The sequence below is a fragment of the Pan paniscus genome, chromosome 20 (genome assembly GCF_029289425.2).
Source record: "Pan paniscus chromosome 20, NHGRI_mPanPan1-v2.0_pri, whole genome shotgun sequence".
Taxonomy (NCBI): Eukaryota; Metazoa; Chordata; class Mammalia; order Primates; family Hominidae; genus Pan; species Pan paniscus.
In genome coordinates, this window is record NC_073269.2 from 23102606 (window position 1) to 23114527 (window position 11922).

Here is an 11922-nt window from a genome sequence, read left to right on the forward strand (position 1 = left end):
GTTTGTTTGTTTGAGACAGAGTCGCACTCTGTTGCCCAGGCTGGAGTGCAGTGGCACAATCTCGGCTCACTGCAACCTCCACCTCCTGGGTTCAAGCAATTCTCCTGCCTCAGCCTCCCAGGTAGCTAGGATTACAGGTGCCTGTCACAACACCCAGCTTATTTTTTGTATTTTTAGTAGAGACAGGGTTTCTCCAGGTTGGCGAGGCTGGTCTCAAACTCCTGTCCTCAGGTGATCCACCTGCCTCAGCCTCCCAAAGTGCTGGGATTACATGTGTGAGCCACCGTGCCTGGCCTCTTTGCTGTTCCTTAAACCTGCCTCGGGGCCTTTGCGTGTGCTGTGCCATCTGCCGGGAACACCCTTCCCCTGGCTGTTAAAATGGTCAGCTGCTTGTTTCCATCCATACTTCAGCTAAAATGTCAACTTCCCGGAGAAGGCCCTCCTGCCCAGCTCGAGCAGTCTCATGAGCACTCACCCACCCCCACATTTTCTCTTTTTTCTTGCCTTAACATCTGTCTCATGAGCCCTGTCATTTTGGGGCCTGTCACTGCAGTTCTGTGTCCTACACACTCAGCATGTGGCTTGGCACACAGCGGGTGCCCATGTGCAGGTGCAATGACTGATGCTGTGAGCTGAGTGTGGGAGAGGTCATCAGAAGGTCCTTTATTTATTTATTATTATCATTATTTTTTGAGACGGAGTCTCGCTCTGTTGTCCAGGCTGGAGTGCAGTGGCGCAATCTCAGCTCACTACAAACTTCACCTCCCAGGTTCAAACGATTCTACTGCCTCAGCCTCCCGAGTAGGTGGGATTACAGGCACCTGCCACCATGCCCAGCTAATTTTTTTTTTTTTTTTTTTTTTTTGAGACAGAGTCTTACTCTGTCATCCAGGCTGGAGTGCAGTGGTGTGATCTTGGCTCACTGCAACCCCTGCCTTCCGGGTTCAAGCGATCCTCCTGCCTCAGCCTCCCGAGTAGCTGGGATTACAGGTGCCCGCCACCACGCCAGGCTAATTTTTTTTTTTTTTTTTTTTTTTGAGATGGAGTCTCGCTCTGTCACCCAGGCTGGAGTGCAGTGGCATGATCACGGTTCACTGCAGCCTCAACCTCCCGTGCTCAAGCAGTCCTCCTACCTTAGCCTCCCAAGTAGCTGGGACTACAGGCGTACACCACCATGACTGGCTTTTTTTTTTTTTTTTTTAATAGAGATAGGGTCTTACTGTGTTACCCAGGATGGTCTTGAACTCCTCGGCTCAAGCGATCCACCTGCCTCGGCCTCCCAAAGTGCTGAGATTACAGGCGTGAGCCACCGCGCCCAGACTACCCTTTTCCTTTCCTCTTCCTGCAGATGGCTGGAGTGTGGATAAATAAACATTAAGGCATATGCAGCTACGCCTGCCCTAGGAGACCCGAGGCTCACCCTGAGCACCCTCATTCCACACAATGTTAGCCCAGTTTTTTAACACACAAAAACGCTGAGTTCTGGCCAGGTATGGTGGTTCATGCCTGTAATCCCAGCACTTTGGGAGGCTGAGGCAGGCGGGTCACTTAAGATCAGGGGTTCAAGACCAGCCTGGCCAACATGGAGAAACCCGTCTCTACTAAAAATACAAAAATCAGCCGGGCGTCAAGGCTTGTGCCTGTAACTCCAGCTGCTCGGGAAGCTGAGGGAGGAGAATCACTTAAACCCGGGAAGCAGAGATGGCAGAGAGCAAAAATCACATCACTGCACTCCAGCCTGGGCGACAGAGTGAGACCCTGTCTAAAAAACAAAACAACACAACAACAGAAACCACTGAGTCCTAGAGAGGTTACCAGCCACTCAGGTGATGGGCCTGGGATTTGAATCCAGCCCCCGCAGGGTTTTCCTCTTGGCTCAGTTTCCCAGAATGGGGGCACTGGCTGTGATCCGAAGTTGTGACCTCATGACCCATTGCTCAGGCCTGGTGGCAGCCAGGTCCCCTTTTCTTGGGTGAGTCAAAACCTTGTGTCCAGGCACAAGGGATCTCCTGCTCCCAAAAGCAGTGGCCACAGCCCTGGGCTGGACAGTTGGATCAGGTCCCCAATTCCCTGGTGGCCTCTCTGGGCCTCAGTGGGCCCCTGTGAGCTGGTCCCCAAGCAGCTCTAAGTGTTTCCTTTTTTTTTGGTGGTGGGGACAGAGTCTCACTCTGTCTCCCAGGCTGGAGTGCAGTGGCGTGATCTCGACTCACTGCAACCTCCGCCTCCCAGGTTCAAGCAATTCTCCTGCCTCAGCCTCCAAGTAGCTGGACTACAGGCATGAGCCACCATGCCCAGCTAAGTTTTTTGTGTGTCTAGTAGAGACGGGGTTTCTCCATGTTGGCCAGGTTGGTCTTGAACTCCTGACCTCAAGTGATCCGCCTGCTTCGCCCTCCCAAAGTGCTAGGATTGCAGGCGTGAGCCACCGCGCCTGGCCAGCTCTGGGTATTTCTCAGTAGGGGGTCTCTGGGATCTCCCCACCATGGCCTGGGCCACCCCCACCCCCTACTCACTTCACTCAGCAGGAAGGAGAGTGTTGTCCTGCTGTGCCTCATGCTGCTGGCACCTGTGGCCCTGCAGAAATGGCTCTGAGACCTCCAGACCACTGGGAGCCCAGGTACGGCCCTGTGGGACACCCCCTAGACGGAAACTCACTCCCACACTCTCTGCACCCTCCCTTGAACCCCAAGGACACTAAATCAAGGTGGCATGGACCACACCACAGGCACCAGTGTGAGACACCCGCCCGGACCTTGCAGCGGTCCCCATCCAGGGACAGCAGCCAGGTGCCCAAAGCCCCTCCCCACACCTGTCCAGGTTCAGCAGCCTGGGTGGGGGCATCAGGACTGGCGAAACAAGGTCTCCTGGCCCCAGACACATGGGAGACCCATTCAGCTCCCAGAGTGGCTCTGATGGTTTCAGGGGGATTACGACACCCCAGCCCCTCTCCTGAGATGCCCCCAAGCTCAAGAATAAGCTTGCTCCAGGAGGCCCAGGCATGTCTGGCACTTACCACCACTGCGGAGTCCTGCCTGGGTCCCATGACCTCCTGGCTAGTGAGGGAAGGAGGGGAGAAAATGACCTGACCAAGAGGGAGGCCCAGGGCTCCCTCAACACCCACTCAGCGGAGCCCCTTAACTGTCTGGGCACCAGGCCAGGACATAATCCACACACTTTCCTTGGGTGAGGCTCCCAGTGGGTGGAGGGCAGAGTGTCCAAGAGGGCCTGAGGGGACGAGAGAGTGGCCAAGAGGGTGGCCAGGCATGGAGGGGGAGGGGCGGGGAGGGCAGAGGAAGGAGGGGGGAAGGAGGGAAGGGAGGCGTAGGAGTGAGGAGGCTGGGTGAGAGGTGTTAAGATTAATTGTTCATGTGTTTGCATATGATAGAGTGAGAGAGAGGGCACGAAGGAAGATGGTGGTAGGGGACCAGCGGCTCTGGGAACGGGGGGATTTTATCAACTCAGGGTCTAGGATATCTGCTTCCAAGCAGAGCCCATGGGGTGTGGCCTAAGGAGCTTGGGGGCTCCAGGAAAGTTGCCTGCTGTGCTGTGCCGCCCCAGGCAGATCAAAGACCCTCTCTGGTCATTGGCTGGGCGCGGTGGCTCACGCCTGTAATCCCAGCACTTTGGGAGGCGGAGGCGGGTGGATCACGAGATCAGGAGATCGAGACCATGCTGGCCAACATGGTGAAGCCCCATCTCTACTAAAAATACAAAAAAGTAGCTGAGTGTGGTGGCAGGTGCCTGTAATCCCAGCTACTTGGGAGGCTGAAGCAGGAGAATCGTTTGAACCCAGGAGGCAGAGGTTGCAGTGAGCTGAGATCGTGTCACTGCACTCCAGTGTGGGCAACAGGAGCGAAACTCCATCTTATTAAAAAAAAAAAAAAAAAGAATGGCTTGAACCCAGGAGTCAGAGGCTGCAGTGAGCCAAGACTGCACTACTGCACTCCAGCCTAGGTGACAGAGGGAGACTATCTCAAAAAAGAAAAAAAGAGAGAGAGATGGGGTTTTGCCATTTTGCCCAATTTGGTCTCAAACTACCAAGCTCAAGCAATTCACCCACCTCAGCTTCTCAAAGTGCTGAGATTACAGTGGTAAGCCACCATGCCCGGCACCCCCAGTTTTGTTTGTTTGTTTTGAGACAGGGTCTCACTCTGTCACCCAGACTAGAGTGCAGTGGTGCAATCTCAGCTTACCGCAACCTCTGACTCCCAGGCTCAACCAATTCTCCTGCCTCAGCCTCCCTAATAGCTGGGATTACAGGCACACACCACCACGCCTGGCTAATTTTTGTATTTTTAGTAAAGATGGGGTTTCACCATGTTGACCAGGCTGGTCTTGAACTCCTGACCTCAAATGATCCACCCACCTTTGCCTTCCAAAGTGCTGGGATTACAGGTGTAAGCCACTAGGCCTGGCCCTATTTTTTTTTTTTTTTTTTTTGAGATGGAGTCTTGCTCTGTTGCCCAGGCTGGAGTACAATGGGGCGATCTCAGCTCACTGCAACCTCCACCTCCCTGGTTCAAGAGATTCTCTGCCTCAGCCTCCTGAGTAGCTGGGATTACAGGCACCTGCCACCACGCTCAGCTAATTTTTGTATTTTTAGTACAGACAGAGTTTCTCCATGTTAGCCAGGCTGGTCTCAAACTCCTAAGCTCAGGAGATCTGCCCGCCTTGGCCTCCCAAAGTGCTGGGATTACAGGTGTGAACCACCGCACCCAGCCAAGTGAGCTCCTGATTCTTATCTGTCCCTGCCTTGAGTCTGTGGATCCCCTGAAAGTAAAGACATGGTCCCCACTGTGACCCCAGCACAGAGCCCAGCACATAGTAGGTGCTCAGTTAATGTTTTCACATGAGTCCATAACTCGTGTTTTCACATGAGGCCTTGGATGAATGGTAGGGGCTTTATTTCCTCAGGTTCTGCTCCTCCCCAGGAACCCCAGCCCCATCCATGCCCCCATCTCTGTTGGCTCCTCAGGGCTCACTCCTGGAGGTGGTGGGCAAAGGACAATCTGTCATTCATGGATCCCTGAGGAAGGAACACACAGGGAGGCATTCAGACACCAAAAGGCTCTGCAGCCCAGGCTGGCCCTGCTTGGGATGGCAGCTCCCCCAACCATGCCTTGGCCCCAGGGCTGAGCCCCCAGCCCAGCCCTACCTTACCATGGACACCTCGTCCAGGTTCTCAAACTTGGACTCATTCCGGTGACAGAATCTCACAGCCATGACCACAGACCCGATGAGCAAAAGAGACACCAGCAAACACACGACCACCACCACGCTCGGGTTCCTGTGTAACTCACGGGGCCCAGTGTCACCTGGAGCTGGGGAAAGGAGCTCAGAGTCAGCACTGGGTCCTATTTCCCACAAGCCTAAGACACCCACCAGGGCCCAGAGCCTTTTAAATCTGTTCTCAAGAAGCTGACCTCTCTTCCCTCTCCAGTTGAGGCTGCCACTTTTTAATCATTTATTTTAGAGACAGGGTCTCACTCTGTCACCCAGGCTGGAGTGCAGTAGTGCAATCACAGCTCACTGCAGCCTCTATCTCCTGGGCTCAAGTGATCCTCCCACCTCAGCCTCCCAAGTAGCTAGGATTACAGGCATGCACCACCATGCCTGGACAATTTTTTTTTTTTTTTTGAGACAGGGTCTTGCTCTGTCACACAGGCTGGAGTGCAGTGACATTATCTCAGCTTACTGTGACCTCCATCTCCAAGGATCTAGTGATCCTCTTACCTCAGCCTCCCCAGTAGCTGAGACTACACGTGTGTGCCACCACAGCCAGCTAATTTGTGTATATATTTAGTAGAGATGGGGTTTCACCATGTTGCCCAGGCTGGTCTTGAACTCATTGGCTCAGGTGATCCACCCGCCTCGGCCTCCCAAAGTGCTGGGATTACAGGCGTGGGCCACTGAGCCCAGCCTAATTTTTAAATTTTATTTAATCAATTACTTTATTTATTTTTGAGATAGAGTCTTTTTTTTCCCCCCTGAGATGGAGTCTTGCTCTGTCTCCCAGGCTGGAGTGCAGTGGTTCAATGTGGGCTCACTCCAACCTCCGCCTCCCGGGTTCAAATTATTTTCCTGCCTCAGCCTCCCAAGTAGCCCGGATTACAGGCGCCCGCCACCATGCCTGGCTAATTTTTGTATTTTTAGTAGAGACGGGGTTTCACCATGTTGGCCAGGCTGGTCTTGAACTCCTGACCTCAGGTGATCCTCCCACCTTGGCCTCCCAAAGTGCTGGGATTACAGATGTGAACCACCACGCCCAGCCATTTTTATTTTATTTATTTATTTATTTGAGACAGAGTCTTACTCTGCCACCCAGGCTGGAGTGCAGTGACACGATCTCAGCTCACTGCAACCTCTGCCGCCTGGGTTCAAGCGATTCTCCTGCCTCAGCCTCCCGAGTTGCTGAGATTACAGGCGTCTGCCACCACGCCTGGCTAATTTTTGTAGTTTTAATAGAGACGGGGTTTCACCATTTTGGCCAGGCTGGTCTTGAACTCTTGACCTCGTGATACACCCCCCCCCCGCCCCCGCCCCCGGCCTCCCAAAGTGCTGGGATTACAGGCTTGAGACACCGCGCCCCGCCATTTTTAGATTTTTTTGTAGAGACAAAGTCCTGCTATTTTGCCCAGGCCCAAATACATAATGTATAACCTGTCTCCCCACCACAGCAAGTATTAGTTTCTCTCTTTGCCCATCGCTGCGTGCCCAGCCGTGACATACACTAGGCACTTAATAAATGCGCATAGCATGAAGGGCTTTAGACAATGGAGCAGAGACAAGAAGCCCTTCCTAGAGCATTCTCGGGGCTGTACCTCCCCCTGGTGGTCAGTTCCAAAACTGCAGCCTGTTACACCCGCCACCTCCCTACAAACACCCCAATCTCTTAATACTCACCTGGGCCAGGGGGCTCCAAGGTCTGGTCAGTGGAGGTCAAGGGCTCCGTTCCGGGGCTGTGGGAAGTGGGGCTCCAGTGCGGGGTCAGGGATTCGGAACTGGGGAGGGTGGAATGGGAAGAGGGGGTGAGCTCTGCCCTGGGGGAGCCAGAACTAGGGTGCGTGATTGTCTCTGGTTGTGGGGAGGAGGGAATCATCCTTGAATCTGTGGAGCTGGGGCTCGGCTGGATGGTAGGGGTTGCCCCTGAACTTGAGGGGCTGAGGTGGGTTATGGAGTCTGTCTCCAAACTCATGGTGCTGGAGTAGGATTTGGGGGGTTCCCCTGAACTATGGGTGCTGTGGGCGAAGGGAGAAGAAATCAGAGAGCTGACAGGTGATGTCTCCGTACTGTTCTCTGAGGTCACAGTATCTGGAAAGAAAAACATCATTGGAAACTGGGCGCGGTGGCTCACGCCTGTAATTCCAGCACTTTGAGAGGTCAAGGTGAGAGCATCACTTGAACCCAGGAATTAGAGACCAGCCTGGGCAACATAGCGAGACCCTCTCTCTCTCTCTTTCTCTCTCTCTTTTTTTTTCTTTTTTTGAGATGGCGTCTCGCTCTGTCACCCAGGCTGGAGAGCAGTGGTGCCATCTCAGCTCACTGCAACCTCCACCTCCTGGGTACAAGCAATTCTCCTGCCTCAGCCTCCCAAGTAGCTGGGATTACAGGCATGCATTACCACGCCTGGCTAATTTTTGCATTTTTAGTTTCACTGTGCTGGCCAGATTTGTCTCGAACTTCTAACCTCAGATGATCCACCTGCCTTGGCCTCCCAAAGTGCTGGGATTACAGGCATAAGCCATCATGCCCAGCCTTTTCATTTTTAATTAATTTATTTTTTTGTCCAGGTCATAGGGAGACCTGAAAGATTTAGGACACCATGTGAGCTCTCAGTGGGAAACTGAAGCTCCCACTCAAATTCATGCTCCTGGTCTGAAGTCCCATAGCCCGGGTTCAAGTGCAGATCAGCGTTCCCAGTTCTCTTGGCTGAGAGCTCTAGAAGCCCTTTGGATATGGGAAGTGACTGCATCCCAGGCAGTGCTGGGCAGCTCCTTTAAATTTTCTGGGACTCAGTTTTCTTTTCTGTAAAATGGAGTTCATGTGGAGTTGGTGCCTCTGACAGTTCATCAGTCAGGTTCATAGTGGGTGTACACAAGCTGGGTGCTCCCAGCTATTGGGGAGGCTGAGGCGGGAGGATTGCCTGACCCCAGGAATTCAAGGCTGTAGTGCGCCATGATTGCGCCACTGCACTCCTGCCTGGGAGACATAATGAGACCTTGTCTCTACAAAAAAAATAAAACAAAAATTAGCCAGGCATGGTGGTGCATGCCTAGTCCCAGCTACTCAGGAGGCTGAGGTGGGAGGATCGCTTGAGTCCAGGAGTTCAAGGCTGCAGTAAGCCATGATCATGCCACTGAACTCCAGCCTGGGCAACAGAGTGAGACTCCGTCTCAAAAAAAAAAAAAACACACACACACAATAGAATAGAAACACAGTGGGTGCACAGTGACACTCAACTATAAAGATCCACCTATGAGCTCAGAGAGGATCAGCCCTAATTTTCTCCAGGTAGCCCTAGGCTAACCTCAACTTTAATGGAAGACACAAAGACACAGGCGCTGGGAACATGTCTCCGGAACCCACCCTTCTACGTGTTGGTCCAGCTACTTCCTGGCTCACATCCCATCCCAGGCATGGAGTCCAGGGACCAGGCTGGGGGCAGGTAAGCAGTTCATGAGCCACCTCCCACAACGACTTCCCACCCAGTTCCAGGTGACTGGGCCTCTTAGGCACTTACAAGTTCATTCATCAACTCTCTGCTCCACCCATGCACTCTGCTCTGGGCCAAACTTTGTGCTTCCTCCTTGACTCACCCTAGGCAGCAGAAATGCGGAAATAACACACAACACTGGCCCTGAGAGGGGGCTGGGTCCACATGCCACCCTCCCCAGATCTCTATGTAGCCCCCCAGGCCCTGTGGGGATGACGGCTGAGTCTAGAAGAGGCATGGAACTCAGGCTGGGCTTCATCCCTATTTGACAGATGAGAAACTGAGGCTCAGAGTAGCAGAGGGTCTGGCCTGAGGTGACTAGGGAGCTGGGCAGAACGCCCCTCAAGGACCCTTGTCCTCTGTTTCTGCTGAAATGAAGATGATTCAGAGGCCAGAGTGGACCCCAAGCCAAGTCAGAATTCTGGGGAGCTGAGTGCTTAGTGAACTGAGGAAAAGCTGTGGACTTGAAAAAGGAAGAGTTGGAGGACACAAGCCCTGCTGAGTGCCTGGCACTGAGTAGGCACTGGTGAGCTGCTGAAGGGTTGACCAGAAGGTAAAAAGAAAGATGTTTCTAGGCACTGTGCTGGGTGTTTGCTCTCCCCAGAGACTCCTAGACTGGGAGGCTCACATGAGCCAAGTCAGCCAGTTCTAATCTGGGTCTGGGACAAGCTGGACTGAGCCTCAGTTTCCTGAGCTATGAAATGGGGATAAAAGTGGTGCCTTCTGAATGAAACCCCTCCCTGCAATGAGCATTTCAGCAGCCATGGTGGCCTCTGCTCTGCTATTACAGGTCTGTGGGGTAGGACACCGGTCAGAGAGAGTGACAACATAGTGGCAGGTAAAGGGCAGAAAAAGGGAATGCAAGAAGCTCAAGGCTCCTCCCCTCCACCCTAGGCACTGTCTTATAGGAGAGCAAGAGGGAATTAAGTCAGACACCCAGAAGAACTTCTCATGGGAACCACAGATGTTTGATGACCAGGAAGTGAGTCCCTGTTCCCTGGAACCCCCATGGCCCTGAGGTCTTCACCATTCTCCCTTTGGGGACTGGCTAAAAGGAACAGATTTGAAAAGGAGCCCAAAAGTAGGTGTGAGGCCATCTGCGGCCTCCAGCAGGTTCAGGGCTCACTGGAGTTGCAGGACCCACAGCCCCAGGGCTTGGGAGCAGCGGTGCCTCATCTGTCCTCACAGCTGCTCCGTTTGCTTCTGGGAGAGAAGCCAGCCTTCCTCGGAGGGCTGGCAGACCAGCGTGGCCTGAGGGAGGGGTCCAGAAGCCAGGTGTGTGACTGGGCTGTGCGTCCCCCACCCCCACCCTTCCGCTTTCTGGAAGCTGAGCCTCGTTTTTACCAGCTCTTACCTGTAGGGGAAGTATTGTAATTCCCATCAGCTTTCAGCGACACCATCAGCACCAAAAGCAGAAGTGGCGGCAGCTGGGGGCACGCCATTCCTGTGCCGGGAGGGCCTGCCACCGGCTCTGCACAGGTGTGTGGCCAGGTGTGTGCCCAGGTGCCAGCTCCTTGCACCTGGGTGTGCGCTCCCTGCTGGTGGAGCGTGGGGCTGTGCAGGGGCGAGGCGCAGGTGGGGCTGCAGGGTGTGGGACCTCCCTGGGGCGCTCCTGTTCCCCCGGGTGCGGTTCTCGCCCTCTTCACCTGGACTCCACCCCTTCTAAACACGACGACCCAGAAGCTCTCAAAGCCAGTCATCCACTAAAGACACCCTGCTCCTGCCGTCCTTTTTCCCCCTGCTCCTGGTTCCACAGCTGCCCAAACCCCTGCTGTCACTCCCTCTGCCCCTCGTCCAGCCAGGTTGTCCCCTCTGGGAGCACCAATTTCTCCCACCTCCCTCCTATCCCTGAACCCACAGGGCTGGGGATGTCCTTGTTCTCTGTCCTCGTCCTCCTCTGTCCTCTGTCTCACCCAGACTGGGGCCTTTTGGGGACATGACTAAAACCTTCTAACCTTCTAGCATTTCTATTATGGATTTCTTTTTCTTTCTTTTATTCTCTTTTTTTTTTTTTTCGAGACGGAGTCTTGCTCTGTCACCCAGACTGGAGCGCAGTGATGCAATCTCGGCTCACTGCAACCTCTGCCTCCCGGGTTCAAGTAATTCTCCTGCCTCAGCCTCCCGAGTAGCTGGCGCCCGCTACCAGGCCTGGCTAATTTTTGTATTTTTTAGTAGAGACAGGGTTTCACCATGTTGGCCAGGCTGGTCTCGAACTCCTGACCTCAACTGATCCACCCGCCTCGGCCTCCCAAACTGCTAGGATTACAGGCATGAGCCACCGTGCCCAGCCCTTTTTTTTTTTTTTTTTTTTTAAGAGACAGGGTCTCACTCTCGCCCAGGCTGAAGCACAGTGGCACAATCACAGCTCACTGCATTCTCAAACTCTGGGATTCAAGCAACCTCCCGCCTCAGCCTCCCAAGTAGCTGCGATTACAGGCGTGTACCACCATGCCCGGCTAATTTATTTTTTTTTTTTTTGAGACTGAGTTTAGCTCTTGTTGCCCAGGCTGGAATGCAATGGCACAATCTTGGCTCACCACAACCTCCACCTCCCGGGTCCAAGCGATTCTCCTGCCTCAGCTTCCTGAGTAGCTGGGATTACAGGCATGTGCCACCATGGCCGGCTAATTTTGTATTTTTAGTAGAGATGGGGTTCCTCCATGTTGGTCAGGCTGATCTCGAACTTCTGACCTCAGGTGATCCGCCCACCTCGGCCTCCCAAAGTGCTGGGATTACAGGCGTGAGCCACCGTGCCTGGCCTTTTTTTGTTGTTGTATTTTTTTTAGTATAGATGGGGTTTTACCATGTTGGCCAGGCTGATAGCTCTAACTCCTGACCTCAGGTGACCCACTCATCTTGGTTTCCCAAAGTGCTGGGATTACAGGCATGAGCCACCACACCCAGCCATCCTGTAGGATTTTTTAGGGGTGAGGGACTTGAGGTGAGTGCTCTGGGCCGGGTCCCAGGCACATTTCTAGAGTGCACTGGGGACAGTTTCCATCTGGGACGGGCTGGACACCACCCCACTACCCGTACGTGGATATGGCAGAGGCACAGCTGAGACCACATTGGCAGTGCCTGACCTCCAGGAAAGATTTGAGGTCCCCATGCTGGCCACAGACCCCAGATGCATACTGCATGGTTGGAAACTTCAGAGTTCTCTTCCCTCTGGGATGTTCCAGATTCCCCCACTATACCCAAGCCACTTCCAT

The 11922-nt window shown here is 53.8% G+C and overlaps 1 protein-coding gene across 1 annotated transcript; it reads right to left on the reverse strand.

Annotated features, from left to right (window-relative positions):
* Positions 1-3301: 3301 nt before the first annotated feature.
* Positions 3302-11831, reverse strand: CIST1 (colon, intestine and stomach enriched 1). Its single transcript, XM_008971040.5, has 4 exons — positions 10065-11831; positions 6901-7308; positions 5158-5318; positions 3302-5023 (listed from the first exon to the last, which is right to left on the reverse strand). Exons 1-4 carry the CDS (start codon positions 10408-10410, stop codon positions 4976-4978), a joined length of 963 nt encoding a protein of 320 aa, XP_008969288.2. The 5' UTR covers positions 10411-11831; the 3' UTR covers positions 3302-4975.
* Between the last annotated feature and the right edge of the window lie 91 nt (positions 11832-11922).